The sequence below is a fragment of the Scaptodrosophila lebanonensis genome, unplaced genomic scaffold (assembly GCF_003285725.1).
Source record: "Scaptodrosophila lebanonensis strain 11010-0011.00,11010-0021.00 unplaced genomic scaffold, SlebRS2 tig00000024-arrow-pilon, whole genome shotgun sequence".
Taxonomy (NCBI): domain Eukaryota; kingdom Metazoa; phylum Arthropoda; class Insecta; order Diptera; family Drosophilidae; genus Scaptodrosophila; species Scaptodrosophila lebanonensis.
In genome coordinates this window covers 10,742,616-10,766,893 of record NW_022060538.1, presented here as the reverse complement: position 1 = coordinate 10,766,893, position 24,278 = coordinate 10,742,616, and the positions used below count along the sequence as shown (strand labels likewise).

Below are 24,278 nucleotides of genomic sequence, written 5' to 3'. Positions count from 1 at the left end.
CGCTGCTGTTTTTTCTTTTTCTTCTTTCTCTTCAGTTTTACGAGCTTTGTCGTCTTGTGCGGTACCAGCGCAAATTACCAAAGCGGTCACATAAAATTCGCACGCGTAAAACAGAGCTGATCAAGAGCCATAGCCAAACATTGCATAGTACAACTAAAATTAAGTAATATTTTGGTGGTCGAAAATCGATAACTCAGCCCAAGCCTTCAAACCACCGCACCATACCGCAGACGGACGCTAACTTAAATAAAGGGGCGCTTCTGCTGCTCCTGCTGTTGCTGCCGCGGGGCGTCTGCCCTTGATTAAAATTTCAAAGCGAAAGTGCAACATAGCGCCAAAAAAAGAGGAGGAGAATAAACACATAGAGTGCGAGAAAACAATTCTGGTATTTCTTGTTGTAACGGCTGTTGTGCTCGGTTTGTTTACCACTCGCGTGCCGTCGCCTTCGCCGTCACAGCTGTCCACCCGATCCACTGCACGCACTGATTATAATGCCAAAGTCCATTCAGTGTCCGGTTAATTGGATACCAGTGCACAGCGTTCAATGTCAAGAAGTAAGTAAATCCTCGCTCTCTCGCACTGGCTCCCTCTAATCAGTTAATTGTCTTTGGGTGATTGTTATTTTTGTGTTTGTATTCGCATCGGTGCTTATGTTTCAAAATGTGATTTTATGTGCGACGGCAGCTCCTCTTATTATTTGCTCACCCACCCACATTGTGCTTTTGTTGTTGTTGCTCTTGTTTGCATTTAACCCGCCTGATTACACTTACACTTAACGGTGCTTGTGCGACGCTCACGACGAACACAATGAAAGTTAGCTGAAAACATAAAGCGGATTAGACGCTTTGTGTGCTGTCACAACAATAATAGCAACAACAACAACAAAGGCATGCGACTATTTGGCTTGTCTAAAAATATATGTATTTACAAAGCCAAAAGAACGGCCATAGAAATGTAAATAACGGCACTGTGTATAGGCATAGAATTGGGCTTGGATTGTAGCTGTAATCGGGGAAGATAATGAGTGCTGGCGTCGATAAAAAATGGCAAGAGCATGCAAATGGCAATCATGAGACGATAAAAATGATAAACAGTTGTGTAGTTCAGACAGTTTTGATAAATTATTAAATCAATTATTTATTGAACCTTTACTGGAGAGTGGAAATATATTTTTAAATGGATTATTTGTACTAGAATTAAAAGAAAGTTGCTGCTAAAACCTTTTTTAGACTAATAATTTTTTTTAAATTTATTATAGGCAATCTTTTTGACTATAAAATATATTTTTTTAATATTCAATAAACACGAAAAATGTAGGTTTTATGTTTTTATTGCGACAATTCTCCATTTGTTGAAAAAATACAAGGCGTCGCTTTTTTCGCCAGTCTGTATTGGCTCATATGTATGATTCCTATGTTCACTTAAACTTTGTTTATAACCTAGTGTATAACTAAAATGCTGGATTATGGCCTAATTTTGCAGCCTCATTCACAACTCAGGAATAAAATTATAGAGGATACTATATGATGTTCAAAAGTGTGCATTATATAGGTGGGAGAATCAAAGCAATCAAAAGAATACAATCCATCGAACTGGTTTGAACACCTGTTTTATTCAATTTTGGGGGAATAAAAGTAGAAAAATTCTACTAAATATTTGCAAACCAGTAGCCTATAAACTGTCAGACCAAAGGTAAGGCTTTCCGAAACCGAATTCTTTAATGTTGACTGTTTATTTTATACACTGAGGGTTTTTATTTATTATGCTTGAGGGCTTTAATAATAACTTCCGATCTCGAAAAAATGGATCAAAAATGTTTCTTAATCTGGTTAAGGTTTGTTTTATTTATTTATTTACTTTTTTGATTATTAGTATGATCTTAAAAAAAGATTACAACAAAATGACATATATTTTTTAAACTACTTATTATAGTGAATTTTCCACAAAAATGTGGCCAATTTTAAAAAGCTTAGGAATTTGTTCATTTGTTCTTGCTATAGCGTGCTCAATAGGTTGCGATTTGGGCGAGGAGTTAGCTCTACTTTAATTGTCAATTATTTGGTTCTCTGCTTCCACTTATTTCCAACTCCTCCCCACTTTAGGCTACCTTGCTGATTTGATTGGAATACCTCCACTACCCAAGGTAGGGGGCACCTCAATTCATGAGCTCCTAGCACGCCATTTAATTATGGCTCTAGTGTTGGCAAACGTTTGCATAAATTACTTTAATTTCACTTTCAACATTGGGTTATGTGCCATCAATCCTATTTATACTCTCATAGCCCCTTTTTCCCACTCACTTAAGCGAGCGGTTTTTTTTTCGTATGACAGTTGAACGACGCGTCGTGACGTTTTGGGGCGTTGGCGTTGGTTACGACCATCAAGGAAGCGGCTAACGCGGAAGCGGATATGTGTCGAGAATGCTCAATGCACGGCCTGGCCGCCTTATTCACCAAAGTCTTGTTTTTCGCCTCGTTTGGCGTGCGACGTTCGTGCCTGGAGCGCAAGGCGTGCAAAGGACATAAAAAGGACAAGCGACAGAACTATCAGCTGTTCGTTTTGTTTCTTTATTTATAGTTGTTTTTTGTTGTTGTTGCTGCTGTTTCATTTACCAGCAGGCATTGCATGTTGGGCGCGACTTTCGTTAAACACTGACATTTCCTTAACCTTCACAACAATTTTTTGTTGGCCCTGGCAGTCAGACAATTAAACATTTTGCTGCCGTGCCCAGATTGCCTCGTTACTCTGTAATTGTTGTTCATTTAGTTTAATAAATTGCATGCTCTCTAAGCTGACATGTTGAAGGATAAGCGTAAACACAAAACGTATTTCCCTGCCGGGTTGATAGGATCCCTAAAGCAACGACTTCATGCTGTGTAGGCATTACACAAACACTCATATATAATTCCTTTCAACTGTTTTTCAATTGAGTGGCAGTAAACACAATATGATTATGGCCTCATGAGTGTGTTTAACAAAATTAAATGACAGTTTAAGTGTTCATTTAATGTACTTATTGTAATTTTAATGTAAATGAAAATATGATTTATTTTTCATGTAAGGACCGGTAAAGGGTTTTGAAATGAAATGTCGAACTGATATTTTTCTTTAAGCCTTTCGCTTTATATGCTAACAGTCAATTCTTAGCCTCTTAGTTGTCTATTTTAACAATGTTTGAACATTTTGAGTGACACTGTTATTATGCTGTGTTCAAGTAATGGATTGGATATTATTTAACATGAAAAATTTAAAATTTAAGATTAATGAAACTCCCTCTCAATACATTATTTTCCTTCCAATATACATAAAAATATTTTAAAATTATTTTGAGGCGACATTTAAAATCTATAAATCTACTGTTGGTTTAGTTATCTCGACATCTTAGTTTTCTAATGTTGTAATATTTTTATTGCGACTTCTCTAAAATATGATCGATATGTATACTAATATGACCGATTGAACCTCCAACATAAAAAAATGCATATTTCTTCATTTCTATACGTATGATGATGCTATATTTAAAAAAAAAATTTTTTTGTTCATCTCCTCTCCTTCTAAGCCTGCACAAAACGGCATATCTCCTTGCAATGCTCCCACCTCTTAAACCTCTCCTTCGCCATCCTGCTTCTCATATTAAAAGATGCCTAAACACAATGCTGAAGTTTGGTTAATGTATGAGGTCTTCTAGAAACGTTTCCGACTGTCCGCGCATACATTATTTTACCTTCGACTATTTCATATTATAAAATTGTTTTGAAAAGTCTCAAATTAAAAATAACAGAAATTGTTTAAAATCATCAGCTCTACTTATTTATTAACATCTGCAAGAATAATACGCAATAATAAAATCAGTGGAAGAGGAATAAAATTCTGAAGCTCTTTAAATAAACGACAAACTTTTGAGCTTTTAAAGTGTTTCTCAAAATTTTACGCAAATATTAAACTGGGCTATAAAACCAACAAACAAAAAAAATAAATGTAAACCCTTTTCCCTTTTCCTAACATATTTAATAATCTACTTGTATGCAGAAGAGGCGGCGGTTTATTTGTGGTTCGTGACCGAAGATGAATTTCTTAAAATAAACTACAATATAATTGTATTTCCATGCCAAGCACGCCCAAATCACGTGAATTACGTGGCGTATGCGCAACTTTTCCATTAGGTGTTTGTGTCTGGTCGGGAGCTGAGCACGTGTTGCCGCTAAGCATGAGGTGTTTACATTACTTGGGAATGGGGTAAGCAAAGGCCACGAACTGACATCGAATATGGCTATGCATATTTACAATTTGTAATTTTGAAAAGCTGGCAGACTTTTTTGTGTTTTTCAGTTCGGTTTATAGGAGACGACGTTGTGGCAGCATTTCGAATATCCCACGCCCGCATGCCAAACAAATACATACACATACACTACTTGTATATATCACGTATTCGCCGCGTCTGCATTTCTCATACGCAGGCAGATGGCGGATAGTTGATGGTTGAGTGCACTCGTTCGTCAGTCATTTTCACATTTTCTTAGCAAACACATAAAACAATAACAATAAGCAATCAAAGCTTTTCTTTACGCTTTAGGAAAACCAAACCTGGAGTGCACGTCGCAAAAGCTTCAATTGGCGTGCACAGCTCGCACAGCTAATCAAAATAAAAACTTCCTGGTTGGTGGTTACGGGTGCGAATGCGATTGCGATTGCTACTGCGAGTGCCGTGTCCGTACACTACAGGTGGTTGTCGGGCATTTGAGTCGCGCCATCTGATTGACCCGTCAGTCAACGCAATGTGCCACAAACTGAAGCCATAGCAACGCAAACCCGGGTGTGCCTGTGCGCCCGATAGGGGTGTACGGTGTAGGGTGTAGGGTATAGGGTGTAGTGTGGAGTGTCCTACAAGACTTGTCTGTGCGCTATCATGTCGCTATCATGTCACACCCACACAACCACACACTCATTTGTACGCTCAGTTAGCGACATGCGGCTTTTGCTCTTTAATCGATAATAAGCCGTTTTTAATTAGCATTCCCATTAATTGTATTGTTTGTGTGTGAGCTTAATAAATAGATACATACTACATAGTATCTGGGTGCGATTACTAAAATGTCTTTTCTCGCCTCAGAAACTCTCATGCGCTATATATTTCACGCATATATGAGTTTTTTTTAATGCAAGAAAGTGACGAAAGGCCATTAGTTTTACAACAGCTTTGAGGATACATGTTTTACTATAAAAATTGCTCAATTTTTAAGCATATCGTTTAAGTTTATGTATTCAAAAAAATTATGTTTGATGTTATATAGAATGATATAGGCATGCATAAAAGATATCTTACGGGTTATCTTACTAGGTGTCTGACAAGCTGACTAGAGAAAAACACCCATCTTCAATCCTGAAGAGGATCGAAGTATCCACAGTGTTGGGGGTATTTATAAGTGAGCAGACACGTTGCTAGACTTGGCGTTCCGTTCGAAGACTTCTGCAGAAGCTGTAGACATAAGGAAGATGAGTAAAACGTAGACGTCCTTCTCTGTTATCAAGCTCGGGCTCATGTTCCAGATAAACCTTTAATCGCATAGATAAGCAAAAAAAAAAAAAAAATAGAGATTAATTATGGAATTTATTAGTAACAATTTGGCTGAAGGAGAACCAGAGTGGTATTTTATTTATTTTATCATAATGGGCACTTGTAGGACTAAATGTGTTGGCGAACATCATCGTTCTAACATCTGAATATAACCCAACCTAACCAATAGCGAAAAGATTATGTTGTCTAATGCTTTTCGATCCAGGGAAACCAAAATTGCCATATAGACCTATCTTTTCTAAATATACGAGTATATAGGGTTTCTTATGGACCACCAACTAACAATAATTGAACTGTTTTATTTGAAGGTCTTAATACCAATATTTAATTTAAACTTAAATGTTGAAAAAGTTGCAGCATAATAATAAAATTAAAACAAAAATTTATATTTCAACAAAATTATTATTCGAATTCCACTAACGCGTATATTAATCACAGATCGGTCAGCTGCTTACAGGGAATCCCGCAATGCAAAGCACCCCACCGCATTTGTTTACTGATGTTTATTGTTTTTAAATAGCACTCAACAACAACAGCAAACAGAATCTACAGTAAATAGCAGACAAACGTCACGAATGAATATTAAATGCAAGCGGCAGCCAGTCAGCCAACCAGCCAGCTTGCTAGAATTTTACTGAGAAAAGCTTTTGCCAGCCGTTCAGAACGGAAAAGCAACGCGCCGCAAACGCCACGAAACGCGCACGCAAACGACAAAATAAAACGCGGGCGCGCTCATGAGATATAAAAAATAATTAAAATAAATTTCGCATAGAAATAAGCTAAATAGTCATAAAAGAATTTGTATATATATTATAGACATATATATACGATAAAAGTACATGCCGCCACAAAATTCAATTCAAGGCAATACCAAATAGGCGTCTACATATCACTGGAAAGCCTCCAACTGCCCCACTCGCCCCAGCAAAACGCTCCAGTTGCGGCAACAGTTGGCACGGCCAAGGTCTTTTATGTGCGGGCCAAGAGCTGCGGAATATTTAACCGAATACCGAACATAACTAAACAAAATAATATTGAAATATATTGAACAAGTGTGTAGTGAAAATATTCATAATCATATATACAAAGTGTTCAAGTGATTGCATTTTATTTTGATATTAAATCCCGCTAATTGTGTTCAGATTTGTGAATTCAAAATGCCTGACAAAAAAGAAGAGGTAATAAGAAATACAAGTAATTCATGCTAAGAATTGCACTGCAAAGAAAAGTGAACGGAAATTTCAAATTTGTTTATTAAATAGATGAATATGTTAGTTACGGAAATTACTTTAGCCACGATTATAAGAAATGCGTTGAAAAAGCAAAACACATATCACAAAAGTGCATTTAACTAGATTTTTGGCTAAAAAAAAACTTAATTGAAACGAGAGTTTCAACGGAAATCATTTTACCTGTTTCGCTTGACATTTTTCGATTACAACAAAAGTAAATAAAGTGAATACTTTTGTGTCTATATTGTGCTCTTTTTAAGCACACACACACACATATAGCTTTTAGATGAGTTTGTCAAAACAAAAGAAATACAAATAACGTTTTAATATCACATTGTAGGTCGTTAAAAAAGCTCTTCTTCGCATTATAATAATATAATTTGTACCTCCCTCAGTCGAAAATGTGCCCACAAGCTCCGCAACAATATCACCTTCATCCAAAAGCTAAAATTTCTCATGACTTTGGAAAAGTCAACGCTATCTCAGCGCTCGCCACGAGCCCGTCGAGTGTGTGTGTTTGTCGTTTTCATTGCACTTCTGGCCCGATTATCATTTTTATTAGATTTTCATGCAACTGTCACAAGGTGTTGACTGCCTGCCGACTACTGGCTAGTCTGCAATTTCACATTTTTAAACAAAACTTCAGCTAGATGTGACAACATTACTCACAGCTGGTCTTTCGAGACTGACTGCGAGAGCAGATTCTCTCGCCGTCTAACTGCCTCTTTTGTTGCTCTGCCATCTGGAACTGTTTCTATTACGAGTATATATCTAGTATGTGTAGGTTTGTGCTTTCGCAATTAGCTCGCTGCTCCCTCCCGTCCGCTTCCCAGACTGTGTCCGGTCATACCCTGCGTATACGTAATCGAAATGCAGCCAAACAATTATTGCACTACTGCCATTGCGCTAAAACAAATTACTTTTGTATAAATGAGCAATGGAGAAGCAGGAAAGCCAGCTAAATATAGTGCAGGTTAAAATAACTGAGCTGCTACCCCTTTGAGCTACACTCAAACTTCCTGTTCTGGTCAATAAACGTTGACAATGATTTGTTAGACGCGCAGTGTGACCAGGTTATATGAAATTCTAGAGCAATTTAACGCTAGCAGGCACTTTTATTCAACAATAGACGTTTTCTGGATTTGTAACCTAACTTAATTTATGTTTTTTATTTTGTGAAGTTATGTTTCTAAGCAGTGGTTTCTATTTTAATTAACTAAAACAAAAGTTGGCTAATAATCCATTCTTGCGTAGAGTTTCACATTTAGTAAATTTTTCTGGCAGCTGTTCAAGATGTAGAGCTAATTTGTACTATATGTCCAAATGGAAAGACCTTCATAATAACACATAAAACATACGTGAAAGTGTTTAAATAGACAGCACACTGATGTGCTTGCTTGAGCAAATTGGAAAAGTATTTTTTTGGCAAGTAAGGCAAATACGCTTAACTCTTAGCAATTTTTTACAATGTCGAGAACGATTCGTTTACCATTAAAAAGGGCGAGATATTTAATAATGAGAAGACTTCATAAAATGTTAAAAGTTATTTTCATACTACTTTGATTGTTAAACATATTAGCTTTTAAATAAAAAATTTAAATATATTTGTCAGTAACGTTATTATTTTGTATTTTTATACATCAAAACAAATCTTAAACAAGGTATATATTTTTCGTACAGAGTCTGCTAAATTGATTGTTTCGTAACTATGTAATTATTTTTTGTTTTCTTGCGACTCTAAAACAAATAGCTTACTTGAAAATATACGTTCGTGTAGTATAGAACACAAAATAATTAGTACAAACGTTTAGCTAATAATTGTGTTTAAGTCGCCAAAACTGTAGATTCGTGGAGAGCTTTCTTAGCGTAGTCTCTTAGGGAAGTAACACTGTACTGCATGCCATTTCGTGACCTCAGTCGTGGCACAAGGCACGAGGAGTCGCTGTCTGTGTCGGTTTGCTTGGCTCCGATTCCAGCTGTATGAGTATGTGTTGCGATAATGAACAACGAAGCTGACCTTGAAAGGAATTGCAAAACTATGCGGCAGTTGTCAGGCAGGCTCAAATCTGCATACACAGTCAGAACAGAAACGTGCCGCACGTTGAACGTTGCTGGCGACCTTTGATGGTACAAAGCCAGCAGACAAACGACCTCATTATAATTTGCAACTAAATCCAAACCAACACCCCCCCCCCCCCCACACACACACACACATGCACACACGAGCCAAAAAAACCATTTACGAAAAGCCGCACCAACAGTTTTACTGGCTGGGCGGCATACGAGGCGTATGTGCAACATTTTCCGCTTGTTGGCGCTGCACAACTTTTTTCTGTATGCATGTATGTGTGAATGCTTATTACGGTTGTGTGTGTGTGGTTGAGAGAGAGCATAAATTTGGTTCGCTTTCAAGTTCAATGTGAAGGATGCACAGCTTGTGGGAACTTTTTTTTTCATCAGTTCGTTTTGTAGTTGTTTGTTTTGTGTTTGTGTGATAAATTGAAACACGTTTTGTTTGTTTGTTTGCTTTGCTGCCACTGCATTCATATTTGTTTATTTGTATAACGAATTTGCATTCATATGTCAGCAAATTCTGTTGAATGAGTTTCTACCGCTCTTATTAGCAATTATAATTCAGTCTTATCTTTCATAGCAGTGATTGCTTTTTGTTTTAAACATATAAAATGAATAAATTAAACATTTAGTGGACACTCAATAAGTGACAAATAAAACAATAAATACTGAACTTATAGCTTTCTGTAATCAGCATTTGTTGCAAGTTAATCTATTATTACTAATTAGAGATAAATCATGGAAAAAATATAATTATTCATAGAATACTATATATTGGATTCGGATTTTCAATTGCTGTAATAAAATTAATAATTTAAACTCCCTGCAAAATGTTTATTAAGGTTTAAAAATTATTAAAAAGCTACTACCCTTTTTAAAGAGCATTTTTAAAGCAAAAAGAAATTTCTTGAATACAAACGTTCCAAAAAAAAGTGTGGCTTATTTTACTTACAACATATTTTACTTACAATATTAGCACCAGATGGCTTTGATTTATTTTCTGTGTGAAATGCTGGTTAAATTTCGTGCCGATTTGATATACATTTAAAGGTCTTTTGTCCATGCAAATTCGATATAATTTAAATTCTCTTTTTTGAGTTCCATTTAAGTACAGTTTTTCAGTTTAAAAGTATTCTCCCACTTTTATTTTCACAAGTATACGTTTTAAAAAGGAACATCTATTTGTTGGGCTATCTCATATAACCTAACTACTGGTTTGTAAATTGTAGACTTTGGAAAGGGTATTAATTTACAGCTCCAGCATAGATTACGCACTTTGCCAATAAAATAAATTGCTCAAAATCAATGAAATCACAAACAGAACCCACATATATGTATGTTGTTGTTATTAAATACAAGTAATCCTCCAGTTCGGGCTGTTCAACAGTGCATTATGGCAGAATGGCAAAAACAAATATGAATTCAGCAATGGAAATATTTAATACAATCAAAAATCATATCAGTTTGCTCTTGTTGCATTATTATTCCTGTTGATTTCAAATGCAATCTTGTTATTGTTTTTCGCAATATTTGCGACTGCAAATATCAATAAACAGACGACAGAACGACACAAACAAATGGACAGTGCAGGCTGCCCCCAGCAACGAGGGAGCCTCTTGACAACCACATCGACGACAATAACAACGATTGGGAAAAATTACATCGCCTTTTAATCGCATTACGTCAATGAATCAATTGATAAATGTGCCAGCCTTTGATGATTTGTTGTCGATGTGGTTGGCGCCATTGGCTGACTTTTAACCGTTGTTTTGTTTTTGATCAGAACAATTAAATTGTAACCAAATAGTTAGTCATACATATGTGCGATTTAAACTTTAATTATCTATGACATATTAAACTTAAATTTGTGTAGTTTAATTAATTCTTAAAACAACACACAGCATAGAGAGGAGAAAAATAGCATAATATTTCCCAAACAATAATATAATTCAATAATTGATTGCAGCAATTTAAATTAATTTATTGAATTTTAATTTGGTTTCAATTGCCTATGAATTTGTTTTCATTCTGTGTATTTATTTTTTTATTGAACAAAAAGCAGTTGATATAACACCACAGAAAACCTCTAAAGTAACAAATAAAACAGGCTACAAAATTACAATAATATCTAATAATGAATCCAAATTAATGGGGATTTGTTTTGTTCACTAACTAGTGCTATCAGAGATTTATCTGCAAATGAATGAAAAGGTTGAGAACAACTAACCTGGTGGGGAAAATTAATCAAGTTATTCATACTCGTAACTAGTAATGACAGTAATATTACAAAAGTACAACTTTTATTTTCAAAGTTCAAAGATCACCTAATAAATTAAAATAGAATGGCATTAGTTCGGTCTTTTTTTTACTAAAATTTGTCTTTTTTATTTGTTTTTATTAATTTAATCACTTCATGAACAAAATTTGCCTTTTATTTTGTTTTTATAAACTTAATCACTTTATGGATATAACTGATGTTATTTAACTATGTTTGCCATTGTTCAGTTTAAATTAAAGCCGATGCATGAAAATAATCTGTACCTAAATATATTTAGAAAATATTATTTTGTGATAACACAACACACAATGCCGACAAAAGTATAATAATAATTTCATTGGAGAGGGAACTCCAACATTGATTTGCTCTTTTGATAAACAACTCTTTTAGGCGGCAAAATTGTTTGCAAACAAACCATAAAAACCTGATTTATAATAGTAATATTTGAACCTAAGTAGAATTTAAGAGAACGCACGCAACTGATAAGAGAGGCAGAAGCCTAAGAGAGTGATCGCATGTGTGCGCCAAGCAGCAGACAAAGATAAAAACAAGAATGGAATGCTAATGTGGAGCGGACCCGACTCTTGGAAACCCTGTATCCACTTATAAAATAAGTAATAATAGTAATAATAACTATAACATTATTTCTTAAATTCTTTAAATGCAAATAAATAACATTTTGCCTTAAGTTTGGCGATTTGCATAGTTAAATCAAAGCTCTGCAGCTTATACTATATAGATGCTCATATTTTATTTATTTATTTCTTTATTATTAGTTCCTAGCTTATATAATATAGATGTCTTATATTTAATTTATTTATTTCTTTATTATTAGTTAGTTTAGTTCCTAGTGCGATAAAAAAGATCTGCAGCTTATACTATATAGATGCTCATATTTTATTTATTTATTTATTTATTATTAGTTCCTAACTTATACTATATAGATGTCTTATATTTAATTTATTTATTTCTTTATTATTAGTTAGTTTAGTTCCTAGTGCGATAAAAAAGATTCTTATAAATTAATGCACCAGTCACATAAATTCAATTTCCTTTGATAATAAAATTAAAAGTGAATTGATTAGTCTACTATTTTTATTAGATACCTTTTATTTATACATAAATCGAAAATTTGTTTGGTTTTTTTTTTCAATATCGTTATATCTAGTAAAAAAGTGTACTACTGAGTGTAAATGTATTAGTGTTAGTATTAGTATTGTGCTCTTTACTTTATTTTCATTCAGATATTCTCTTGAAAATGCGCTTTCATTTTATTACTAAAATGCGTTTCACTGCTGATTGTTTTTAAGCTATGTGGTAACGAACAGCAAATATGAAAAAGTATCTTTCGGAACAGGATTTATTATTATTATTTTTTTTCCTTTTTACTCCGCTTGGGAGCTTAGGGCTTCTACAAGAACATTTTTCCACCAGACTCTCAATTTCTAGCCGTCTGTCTGTCTTATATTATAACTATATTATTTGTTCTTTTTCTATATTTATGGCTATAACTTCTTTTAGAGTTAACCCATCATTGAGACACTTCAAAACAGTACAACAGGGAGATTAATTGAATTTTCGAAAGCTATAAGTGGAGAAGTGGTGTGGTCAAGTTTTCCCTCTGAGCGTTACATAGGCTCGCACTAAACTAGCATACCCTTCAGCTCTATTGGGTACAGAGTATAGCAAACACTCTGCCATTCAACACTCAGTGGCGATAAGTGGTGTGGCTCTTTAGCCATGGCATTCACATTCCCTCGACCGCTTCCCCACGCCCATGTTCTACCCCGAAGTAGCAGCCAAGAGACAAGTAAGTCGAGCGCGCAGACCCGTCTGCTGCTCAGTTGTTTGTTCGTCGGTGCGCGCTAAACGTGAGGGCAGCGTCTGTCTTTCAGAAGCAGAAGAAACGGCTTCGTTACGGGTTTCTTATACTTGATAAGTTCTATACACCATATACTATATACACACAGACATACTCTGCTGCTATTGGGATTCAGTACAAATTGATGAGCTAATCAAATGTCAGCGTAGAGCACATACATACTATACATAATAAAGCGTACGGGAACATTAGAAATTAAATAAGAAAATGCCACTTGCGAAGAAGCCATTAAATGTGAGTTAAAAAAGCAACCCACACAGCTGAAAGCTTGTCGCGGAGAGTGTTTCACGTACACGTGTCGTTTTTTGTTGCTTTTGTTTTTGCACTATAATTGATTCACAACTAATACTCTCTCTCTCTGTGTCTCTCGCTCACACTTTTTCTCTTTTTTATGCTCTTTTCTGCAGGCCCCCTCGTTCTTGAAACGTGCCGGCACCGATAAATTGCGCGAAGTTTTCCTCAAGTACGCCTCATTACAGAAGGATGGTGAACATTATATGACCAATGAGGACTTTGTGCGAAAATTTCTTGGTTTATTCACGGAGGCTGCATTTAATGATGTAAGTAATTCACTCAGAAACACTGCATGCAATTGGGTCATTGCAAGGTCATTGAAAAGGCCCGGCGGCTGTGCCAACAAAGAGTGACGTAGTACAGTACTGATAAGAAATTCAAAATTCTGCAGCAACAGAGTCAGAAACATTGTATCTTATCAGCATACAAGTAATACCCCACAAGCTCAGACACGAACACAAACACGCGCACACACATGCACAGACCCCACTATTAACCTTTTGCCCACAGTCGGAGCCTCATAAATCTCCAGCTGTGCAATATATGAGTAGCAGCATGATTCAGTTGTTTGGCTTGATCTGAGTTGGCCTCCGTCTGGCACGTCAGAGCAAATCACCAGACGGTTGCTTTCCAGTTTCAACCGCAAATGCCGAAAACCAAATTGTGTTTCCTTATCAGTCTCGACCGGTCCGTTTGTGGCTTTTTATCGCACCAATTTGCCGAGCACACTCGCTTGTAGTGATTTTCAGTTGCACTTTTGCCGAGAACTTAGTACCCCAATTCATATTAAATATTTATGGCTATTTATAGCCCAATCGATTGGGTTTAATGTTCACTACGTTTCGATTGAATTTTAATTAGGAATCGGTGCGTCTACTAGCTGGTATTGCGGATACAAGCAAGGATGGACTCATCTCGTTTTCGGAATTTCAAGCCTTCGAGGGCCTACTCTGCACACCCGATGCGCTCTATAGGACCGCTTTTCAGCTGTTCGATCGCCAAGGCAATGGCATGGTGTCCTATGGTAAGTAAATAGAATAAAATATAAATGATAAAATTGTAAAAGTGATGTAAAGTATACACATGTTTGGAAACTTACTTTTATTTTACGATTAATCTCTGATAACTCCATTACACAAAGTCTGCTGTAGATACTTGCAGATATACTTGTACATACTATATGCATACGATACAGAGAAAGAGAGAGCCTGCTTTGCAAAAATCCTCAACGAATTATATAATTTTTTCATAATTCTATTACACATTTTAATTAATTAATAAATATAGTATTATTAAAAAAAAGATAGTCCCTCATTTTATATACAATAGTATATTCTGAAGCTTCTTAATAATTAATAGCTGTGATTATTGATTTATTTTCTTACTGTCGCCATCGATCATGAAATTTATTAACCTGCTTTAAGGAGTGACTTATATCTGTAGTTTTATTTTATAATTATATTATACATTCATGTTATTTTCCAATATGTTTTTCGTATGGTGTTACGAATCTGTCACTAATAATTTTCAAATTTTGTAGATTTTTAAGTTTTATATAATGCTCGAACATTAATTATTTTCAAAACGAAAAAGATTGTCTTGCTCTCTTATCAATTCAATGCCACTAATTTTAGGAATTTTCTGCATTAATTTTTTGCTTTTGTTAGCTTTTTTTAGCAAACACAAATTTAATTGTTATTTATACACATTTTATATTCTTTATCGAATATCTTCGTAAATGATTTTCTTAACGTAATTTTCATTTTTCTTGACATTCAAAAACCAATTACTTCCATTTAAACACTACTTTGTATTAACTATTATTTGGAATTAAAATAATTTATAAACATGTGAAGCTAACTTTTTTTCCTTTTCCCACTTCCAGCTGACTTCGCTGATGTCGTACAAAAAACTGAACTGCACTCAAAGATACCTTTTAGCCTAGATGGTCCATTTATCAAACGCTACTTTGGTGGTGTAAGTATATAGTACAACCTTGATATATGTGTTGAATATATATGTAATTGCGTATGCATTTTACAGAAAAAGCAACGCCTTATCAACTATGCTGAATTTACGCAATTGCTGCACGATTTCCATGAGGAGTACGCAATGGAAGCATTCCGTAGCAAAGATCCAGCTGGCACTGGATTCATCTCGCCATTAGACTTTCAGGATATTATCGTTAAGGTCAAGCGGCATTTACTCACGCCCAATGTTAAGGATAATCTGGTGGCTGTAAGTATTTAATACTATACTGCTAAGCTATATAGCTACTATTTCATAGTTTGATTCTCTCTAAATTCAGGTGACCGAGGGCCACAAAGTGAGCTTCCCATACTTCATTGCATTTACCTCGCTTCTCAACAACATGGAGCTGATCAAGCAAATCTATCTGCAAGCCACACAAGGCAATCGCCATGAGCCTGTTACCAAGGATCAGCTGCTCTATGCCGCACAAACCATGAGCCAGATAACGCCCCTGGAAATTGATATACTCTTTCAATTGACTGGCGCCGTTTACCAGACGGGGTAAGCGAAACGTATTTGGTGGCAGCAGAGTACGCGTGTACTTAGAGTGTAGCATGTTTGTGTGGCACTTAAACCATCACGTGACATTTTTAGATAACATTCACAGACTAGCAGCAGAATTCACAAAAGAGCCTCAATTTTGATCGCCTCTCATATTTAACTCCAAATTCTCGTTATTTGTGTGAATAACCAAACATATTTGTCTTTTTTCTTTCTCTTTCTCTCTCTCTCGTGCTCACAAAATTTCATTGCATACAAATAATAATTAATTTTACATTGAAATACACTCAATTTTTGTAGTAGCTGGTGGAATCGCAAAAAGATAGTTCCGCATAGGCAAGTGTTTGTTGTCCTTTGAATCGTTTTTTGGTCTTATTTACTTATTTTCCTCAGCTTCTTTATACGCACCAAAGTCAATCCAAAAGCCCGCTATACATAACCCTGTCAGTGTCTATTAGTTTCCCACTTTTTAGAAACAATTTCCAACATTTTGTGTATACTTTTAACTAATTTATTACCGTTTATCCACAGCCGAATTGCGTATAGTGACCTGAACAATATTGCACCTGAACATTATACAAAGCATATCACACATCGATTAGCCGAGATCAAGGCTGTCGAGAGTCCTGCCGATCGCTCTGCCTTCATACAGGTGCTGGAGAGCACCTATCGCTTCACTCTGGGCTCCTTTGCAGGCGGTAAGTGAAAAAAATTAACAATTGTTGTTTGATTTCTTAAGTCTCGACTAATACAGTAAAACCAACCGAAGTCAAGATCCCCTGATTGACTTTTGGACCCATTATGTGAAGATTTTTTAGCCAGTCTGTTGTAAGCTATATCTAATAAATTATCACCAGTTTCTGCCAAAAGAGAAGAGAGAGAGAAGAGAACTCTAAATCCAATTTCTTTCAACTTAGCCAAATATAATACTTCAGAAGTATACGGGTATTTATAAAATAAAATGCTTTTCTGTCATTAATAAACATATATAATAGCGTTTTGTTTTAGGTTTTTCTAAATATATTAAGCAAGATTTATAAAAATTGAAAATTGAAAAATGTTCAAGCCATTACTTGAACATTTTCATAATGCTGAACAATTATTTTAGTTAATAGCCCTGTCCAGCCATAATTAAATAGCCTCTGCTATCAACACAATTACTTGACTAAATTAAAATCGACCTTTTGCTTTTGAAATCAGATATTTCTCTGACTTATTAGAATATAATTATATCTACTTTTAAATGTATATACAGTTAAATCTCAATTATCCGTAATTCTCGGGAGCGATCTGATGGAAGAACTGGATTCAATATTTTCACATATGCATATACAAACATTTAAAAATGTTGACTTGTTTTATTCCAAAAAATCATATACTATAAAAGTTTATTTAAAATAGTCTGTTATTTGAGTAAATTTTTGGTTCTAAAAAACCTGAACAATTGAACTCTTGTAGTTCCCTAAGAACTTAAACAGAAGATTCGTAAGATTAGTCCATGTAGACTATCTGTATTGCCTGCGTCTGATTTCTAAGAGCTCGACCCAAATTAAAGTGCTTACGATAATAGAGGAATATAGTCCCTGGCAGACAAAAGAGAGTAACCACGGTTTAATATATATGCTAGAGATATAATAGATGTTCCCGGTTAATAGAGACCATCATAATCGAGGTACAGATGAAACCCTAATGCTGGAAATGCGTTTCCTAATAGAAGAACATAGAAAAAAATACAGAAGAATTGACAACATCCTCCTTTCTTTAAGTAGGTTCAAAAGAGAAAATAAGCAGCATTATTGAATGGAAATGGAACTCTAGAAAATAATCTGCTGGGTGATTAGTTTATAAGTGCGTCTTCAATTAAATCTACATTCAGATTGGATTAAATAATTGTCCAATTCAAAATAATACCTCTTAATATGCAAGTATTTTAAAAGAGCTCAATTTCATTGCATTTTCACAGCTGTTGGCGCCACTGTGGTCTATCCCATTGATTTGGTGAAGACGCGCATGCAAAATCAACGTACAGGCTCGTTTATTGGCGAAATCGCGTACAGAAACTCCTGGGACTGTTTTAAGAAGGTTATTAATTATTATATAAACTAATTCATTATTCGCTAATCAACTTTGATTATTTTAGGTCGTACGCCATGAGGGCTTCCTTGGACTGTATCGCGGCTTGTTGCCTCAGCTGATGGGCGTGGCACCCGAGAAGGCCATAAAGCTGACTGTTAACGATTTGGTGCGTGATAAGCTGGTCGATAAAAATGGTGACCTGCCCACTTGGGCGGAAGTGTTGGCTGGTGGCTGTGCCGGCGCTTCGCAGGTGGTCTTCACCAATCCTCTGGAGATTGTTAAGATTCGACTGCAAGTGGCGGGAGAAATCGCCACTGGCTCCAAGATAAGCGCCCTGTCGGTGGTGCGAGAATTGGGCCTCTTCGGTCTGTATAAAGGAGCGCGTGCCTGTCTGCTGCGCGATGTGCCCTTCTCGGCCATTTACTTCCCTACCTATGCGCACACCAAGGCGCTGATGGCCGATCAGGATGGGTGAGTATATTGCTAATGTCTAATGAACATTATATCTGAACATTATATCTTCAGTTATAATCATCCGCTGACATTGCTTGCTGCTGGCGCCGTTGCTGGCGTGCCTGCCGCCTCGCTGGTCACACCTGCTGATGTCATAAAGACGCGACTACAGGTGGTTGCACGTTCGGGACAGACCACCTACACGGGCGTCTGGGATGCCACCAAGAAGATCATGGCCGAAGAGGGCCCACGCGCCTTCTGGAAGGGCACAGTTGGTGAGTAGCTATCTAACTAGCTGCCTCAATGGGCTTGGCCTTAACATCGCTTATTTGGCTTCTTGTAGCTCGCGTCTTCCGCTCCTCGCCACAGTTCGGTGTCACGCTGGTCACCTATGAGCTGCTCCAGCGTCTGTTCTATGTGGACTTTGGTGGATCACAGCCCAAGGGCTCCGAGATGCCTAAGCCAAAGGTTCCCTTGGACAATGTGATAAGTGGGACAAAAATAACCGCTGATCATATTGGTGGCTATAGGGCGGCTCTTCCTCTGCTCGCCGGCATCGAGTCCAAATTTGGTTTGTACCTGCCTCGGTTTGGGCGTGGCACTGCCTCCTCATCATCCGCCTCTGCCTCCGCCTCCGCCTCCAGCTCAACGCCTAGCACGGCGACGGGATCGTGATTGTATTGGCGCCATCGCCTAAACAACGTCAGTTAGGGGATTTACAATTTTAGACATTTAGACAGAAAATTTAGGAGCTACAAGAGCTATATACTATATGTAGAGCTGGCCATCCAAACTCACACACACACACATATACACATACTATATATTTTTTGCTAGGACGCGTTTACACACGGCCCATATAGAGGAAGAAGAAATAAACCAAAAAAAAACAAAAACAAATATAAACTGATTGTGAACCTGAAACTAATGCTGAGAGTCAATGGCAAAGTGTGAAATTTATAATTGTATATCGACTATTGTAAAGTAGTGTGTACTTTTTCTAATCAGCAACAATACAAACAAAAACAACAACAACAACAAAAACAAAAGCAGCAACTAAGTTGTAACGAGTGTAAGAAACTTTTGTAAAATTTGACTATTTAAGTGCGTACACAAAATCAGGAGCTGTTCTCTACTTTTGTAGCTGTGTTAAATCAATTATAATACATACATACGAGTAAATAATAAAAAGAGCTAGTTCAAATGTAATGGCACACAATCGTTTTGAAAATACACAATCGAAGTGAAGAATCGAATTCAAAATATGAGGGCATTCAAATTTTATTATCAGGCTGTGGAGTGTAGGAAGAGAACTCTTTACAAAATATCTCCACATCTAACTAAAATATTTAAATAAATCTATCTTTGTTGTATATACACTTTTTCATCCGTTATTCTGATAATAAACTGAATATTCGGCATAATTGTTTTGGTTTCTGTTTGTTTTGTTTTCAACGTTGTTAGCTACTATTTAAAAGTTTTAATGATACAAAATACTGAACTTTAACTTTTGCACTTTAAACTTAAATACTAGTGAAAATTTTTCAACAATTATGCAATTAAAATACAATGAATGACCTCTTAGCTAATAAAAACAAATTATTAAATATACACATATATAATTCAAAAGAAGTCTTTAAATATGCAACTAACATTTTTCCAACCACTATTTAATATTTTATTTATTATTATAAACTGAACCCGTAGGGCAAAAGGGTGCAAGGTGTAACAGGGGAGTAAAGTATATTCTTGATCAGTGTGACGAGAGCAATCTAGATCTAGATATGTGCGTCTGTCCGTTTGACTGAATGAACGCCTAGACTTTGAAAACGACTGAGCCTAGGTTGACCAAACTTGTTATGTAGACTTTACTTATGGTAATGCAACAAGAGTTTATTTTATTATTTTTATACCCTGTACCCAATGGATAGAAAGGTATACTAGTTTAGTGCGAATGTATGTAACAGGGAGAAGGAGGCATGGCAGACCCCACAAAGTATATATATGCTTGATCAGGATCAGCCATGTCCGTCCGTCCGTCTGTCTGTATGAACGCAAGGATTTCAGAAAGTATAAGAGCTAGAATTACCAAACTTGGTATCCAGATTCTCCTAAGTCCGAGAAAGTACGAGTTTGAGTTCTTTTCGATAAATTAAATAAATGAATTACATTTTTTTAATTATTTTTTTTTTTAATTTTCCTTTTTTGTGGAGATAGCAGGGTATTTTACTGCCGGGCTTGCTCGACTGTAGCATTCTATCTTGTTTTATTTTGTCCCCCTATCTCCCGAAACAGAATTTCAATAAGCTCTGCATGCGCGTTTAATATACTTATATTTTTCATGAAAAAATTCTCTTCAGTACTACACCCACAAACTGTAGGAGAGGGTTTGCTCTTCTTATTCTTGCTTCTGCTATCAGCGGCGGAAGTTTGTAAGGGTGCAGGGTATTTCACTGTCAGACTTGCTCGCCTGTTGCATTCTGTCTTGCAATTTGGCAGCAATGAGGTTTTGGACCTCTATTCTCATTGTATCCTGCGAGCTATAATAGCTGTAATAGGACCCGTTAAATAATTGAAATCCAATTATTCTTGGGAAAGTGATTTGGGGGCATAAATTTGATAGTTTTGTTATAACAGAAACCCTGATAAAACTCCAAAAAGGCATTGTTGATTAGCAGAATATTGTTATATTCTATAATGCTTCCTTCACTTCAGATAGTCTTTTGCCAATTTGTGGCGAGCTGAATAATTTGTTCAATGGTTTATTGAATTATCATGATATGTCAATGAAATGGGTTTGAACTAATTGAATGGGTTGGTCCGCAACTTTTCACCCATTGCGAGCAGAGGCTTTGCAAATTTTTCACATTATAGCTCAGAAAGTCAATGAAGCGCTCACGTCACAGTTAGAATCGTTTGACATTTGCAAATCGTCCGCTGACAAGTTAATTTTATGGCCAGGCGAGTTCACTTCTGGGCCAATAGATTCCATTTCGAATTCAACAGTTTTGATAAGTTTTGTAGTTCACTAGGCTACTAAGGCGCAGCCACGCCCCCTACGCACATCAGCAGACCAAACCCACTGACCATGACACTCAAAACAAGGCAGCCATCGGGTTATCTTCTCTTCCACCGTTAACCATTAGTTCTGCACATAATGCGTAAGGCTAGAGAGCAGCAAAGACCCCCTCCTTACCCCCCTTTCCACTTCACTCAACCACCGTCTATAGCTCTATAATGATTGGTTTAAAGGCAAAAGCGTTTTCCAATCACTGGACAGCTCTTGGGGCATAAAAAGCCGACGCGAATCTCGAGCGGCCGCAGTTTCATTTCAGACGCGGTGGTCAGCGAATATGGAATTTAATTTTGTGAAAAGTGTGTGCGTGTGTTGTTTGTTGTGGCACCTGGTGGCCTGTCAAGTTCAAACCAAGACGGATACGCGCATCTCATGGATACTTGAACTGCAACGTCTGCGTCAGGAGTTGCGGGACTGCTTCAGAGCCAGCCAAGCCATTTGGCCCTGTTTTCGGGCGCGCAGCTTGCGCAGCTTTGAGAAGATTATGCGAGCCCGGGAGATACCGCTCTACGAGGGTGTACGCCTCATAGCAGCCGCCAATGACAGCAGTATACAGGCCAGAATCCAAATGAGTGAGGAACGTAAGGATCTCAAGCATCTAACCTGGTTCGATCAGCTAGCTGTTAGCCTGGCTAAGGGGCTGACAACCCACACTCTGCAGATCAACTTGGCGCAAGTTACTGAGCGCTATTTGAATAGCCTGGACAGGGGAGGTAGGCTTGACTGTGTTCTCTCAAGGTCCACTAGATGATATTATATTTTTGTCAACCGCGCCTTCTAGCTGCTGCCGATCCTGTGGGCAGTGCGCGAGTTCGTCGTCATCGCTATAATATGATCATCACCATGATGTTTGGCGTCACCGCACTAGGTGCTGTGCTCGTGCCCATGGGCTTCCAAATGCTATCCATTGTGAGCGGCAAGGCGCTGCTGCTGGCCAAGATGGCGCTGCTGTTGGCCTCCATCAATGGCCTAAAACGTGTAAGTAAGCAAGTAAGTAACTTAAGAAAGAGAGAAAAACTGCTTAAAGATGGGAACTTCTTTCATATATTGAGCAAGAAAATTAATAGCTGAAGGGCTCAGGGCTTATTAACATATTGAAATCTTTTTTGAGAAAGCAGCAATTTATTTTACAACCGCAAGTTATTTCACAAATCGTACTTGAAATGAGAAAAAAGAACAATTTTCATTTGGCAAATAAAACGATTTTATTGCCTTTTAATAGCTGAACAATACGTATTTAAAAGGGTTCAGAGCTTATATAAAAATAGATAAAAATGTAAGTGCAAATAGTTAAATATTTAGCCTCTTATTTTGAGAATATATTTACATAAGAATATAAACCCTCTAACTTTAAATGTGTCTTGGAAAAAGTTTCAAATCGAATTCGGAAACTAAATTGAAGCACCAAATTAATACTTTGATTATTTAACAAGCAACACATTTTCTTGCTAAATTATCAACAAACTCTAAGTATTTATATTTTTATAAAATTCGCAGTGATTATCGGTTTTTAGTTTTCTGTCACTATTTAGACCACAGCTTATAATTTAAATCTGCTATTTATATTGAAAATAATGAATAGCTCAGTCGATCAGTTCTATCTCTGTATGTAAAACAAATATATCTGAATTAAAACTATCTTCAAATCCTCGTAATCATAACGTTACATAATAAATCAGATATTGGTTCTTCAAAAGCTATAAAAAGCGTAGAAGAGGAATATGTTTTTAATAATAAAAATAGTTATAATAAATAAAAACTAAAACTGGCTTAGGTAAATAATATTAATCCATCATACAGCCTCATAAAGCTTCGATGTAATACTTTGTAGATTTGATATTAGATGCTAATTTGTCAGGGAGGGATAATTTATACAATTGATAATTTATATTATGAAATTCTGCAAGTTTTCTAAGGTAGTAATAAATAATTAACTAAGCCAAATAATTTTTCGTTATGGAAGCAAAGTGATACTGTAACTTAATTATACTTAGAAAAGTGTTTAAATACGTTTGTTCTTTAGTACTTCTTAACTAACCCTTTAACCTACATAAACACAAGAATAATTTGTATAATCTCTTAAAAACAAATATATTTTCTTTTTTCCTGAACCTACAAAAATAATTACTTAATGATACTAAAGAATCAGTTGCATAATGACAGCTTTGTCTTTTGTATTAGTGTAACAAAATTTATTTCTGTTTTCTCAGGTGGCCAATAGCGGGCTGCATTATGGCCTATATCATGTGCCTGGTGATCATTATGGCGGGTATTATGATCGCGGCGATTTGAATCATCCACGTAATGTGCCTTTACCCGTTGCCATGGCGCCAACACTGGAAATGGGAATGAAGTGAAGCTCTAAGCCCCTAAAATAAGGAATTCTAGCTGAAACAATAAAATAAATTATGATTTCCGTTATCTTGCAAGCGTTTTTATTATTATTTTTAAATTTCAAAAGCTGTGTAATGCTTTTCTTTGCACATTAATGCTGGCAACACTGGGCAGCAACAAACTTTCAAAAGCTTTTTGGTGAAAAGCTCAAAGAGTGTTGGGCGCGACAGTTGAAAGCAGCTAAAAGCGTGGTGGAAAACTAAAACGTATAAATTGTATAGCATGAGCTGAAATATATTTATAATGAACTAAGAACTATGAAATATTATTGAAAATTCAATTATTATATTATTCAACATCCAAGATCCCATAGCAGTAGTTTAGTTCTGCAGACCTGAACCATCCCCCTCTGAAATATTTTGCACACTGTATAAAAGGGCTGCTTGACGACGGGGGCGAGGACGAGGACAAAG

At 36.3% G+C, this 24,278-nt stretch overlaps 2 protein-coding genes across 4 annotated transcripts; both read left to right on the top strand.

Annotated features, from left to right (window-relative positions):
* The first annotated feature begins 76 nt into the window (after positions 1 to 76).
* On the top strand, positions 77 to 19,603 carry LOC115621125 (calcium-binding mitochondrial carrier protein Aralar1). 3 transcript variants are annotated; one of them, XM_030514671.1, is made up of 11 exons: positions 77 to 554; positions 13,448 to 13,600; positions 14,196 to 14,358; positions 15,220 to 15,311; positions 15,378 to 15,572; positions 15,643 to 15,866; positions 16,398 to 16,564; positions 17,830 to 17,948; positions 18,007 to 18,413; positions 18,468 to 18,670; positions 18,739 to 19,603. In XM_030514671.1, the coding sequence occupies exons 1-11, from the start codon at positions 492 to 494 to the stop codon at positions 19,068 to 19,070; spliced, it is 2,118 nt and encodes a 705-aa protein (XP_030370531.1). In that variant the 5' UTR covers positions 77 to 491; the 3' UTR covers positions 19,071 to 19,603. The 3 variants fall into 3 exon arrangements, with proteins under 3 accessions (XP_030370531.1, XP_030370533.1, XP_030370532.1); XM_030514673.1 differs by lacking the exon at positions 77 to 554 and adding an exon at positions 6,271 to 6,753; XM_030514672.1 differs by lacking the exon at positions 77 to 554 and adding an exon at positions 13,026 to 13,274.
* Positions 19,604 to 21,748: 2,145 nt separating this feature from the next.
* On the top strand, positions 21,749 to 23,828 carry LOC115620254. The gene is made up of 3 exons (XM_030513404.1): positions 21,749 to 22,184; positions 22,253 to 22,449; positions 23,682 to 23,828. Exons 1-3 carry the CDS (start codon positions 21,749 to 21,751, stop codon positions 23,826 to 23,828), a joined length of 780 nt encoding a protein of 259 aa, XP_030369264.1.
* Positions 23,829 to 24,278: the final 450 nt, after the last annotated feature.

What these genes read in the sequence shown, in the direction of transcription:
- LOC115621125 (XM_030514671.1), top strand. Translation starts at nt 492, where the DNA reads ATGCCAAAGTCCATTCAGTGTCCGGTTAATTGGATACCAGTGCACAGC. An exon ending in CGGAGGCTGCATTTAATGAT is followed by an intron (nt 13,601 to 14,195) that starts GTAAGTAATTCA and finishes AATTTTAATTAG; the next exon opens with GAATCGGTGCGTCTACTAGC. An exon ending in CCTGGGACTGTTTTAAGAAG is followed by an intron (nt 17,949 to 18,006) that starts GTTATTAATTAT and finishes TGATTATTTTAG; the next exon opens with GTCGTACGCCATGAGGGCTT.
- LOC115620254 (XM_030513404.1), top strand. Translation starts at nt 21,749, where the DNA reads ATGGAATTTAATTTTGTGAAAAGTGTGTGCGTGTGTTGTTTGTTGTGG. An exon ending in GAATAGCCTGGACAGGGGAG is followed by an intron (nt 22,185 to 22,252) that starts GTAGGCTTGACT and finishes CGCGCCTTCTAG; the next exon opens with CTGCTGCCGATCCTGTGGGC. An exon ending in CCATCAATGGCCTAAAACGT is followed by an intron (nt 22,450 to 23,681) that starts GTAAGTAAGCAA and finishes CTGTTTTCTCAG; the next exon opens with GTGGCCAATAGCGGGCTGCA.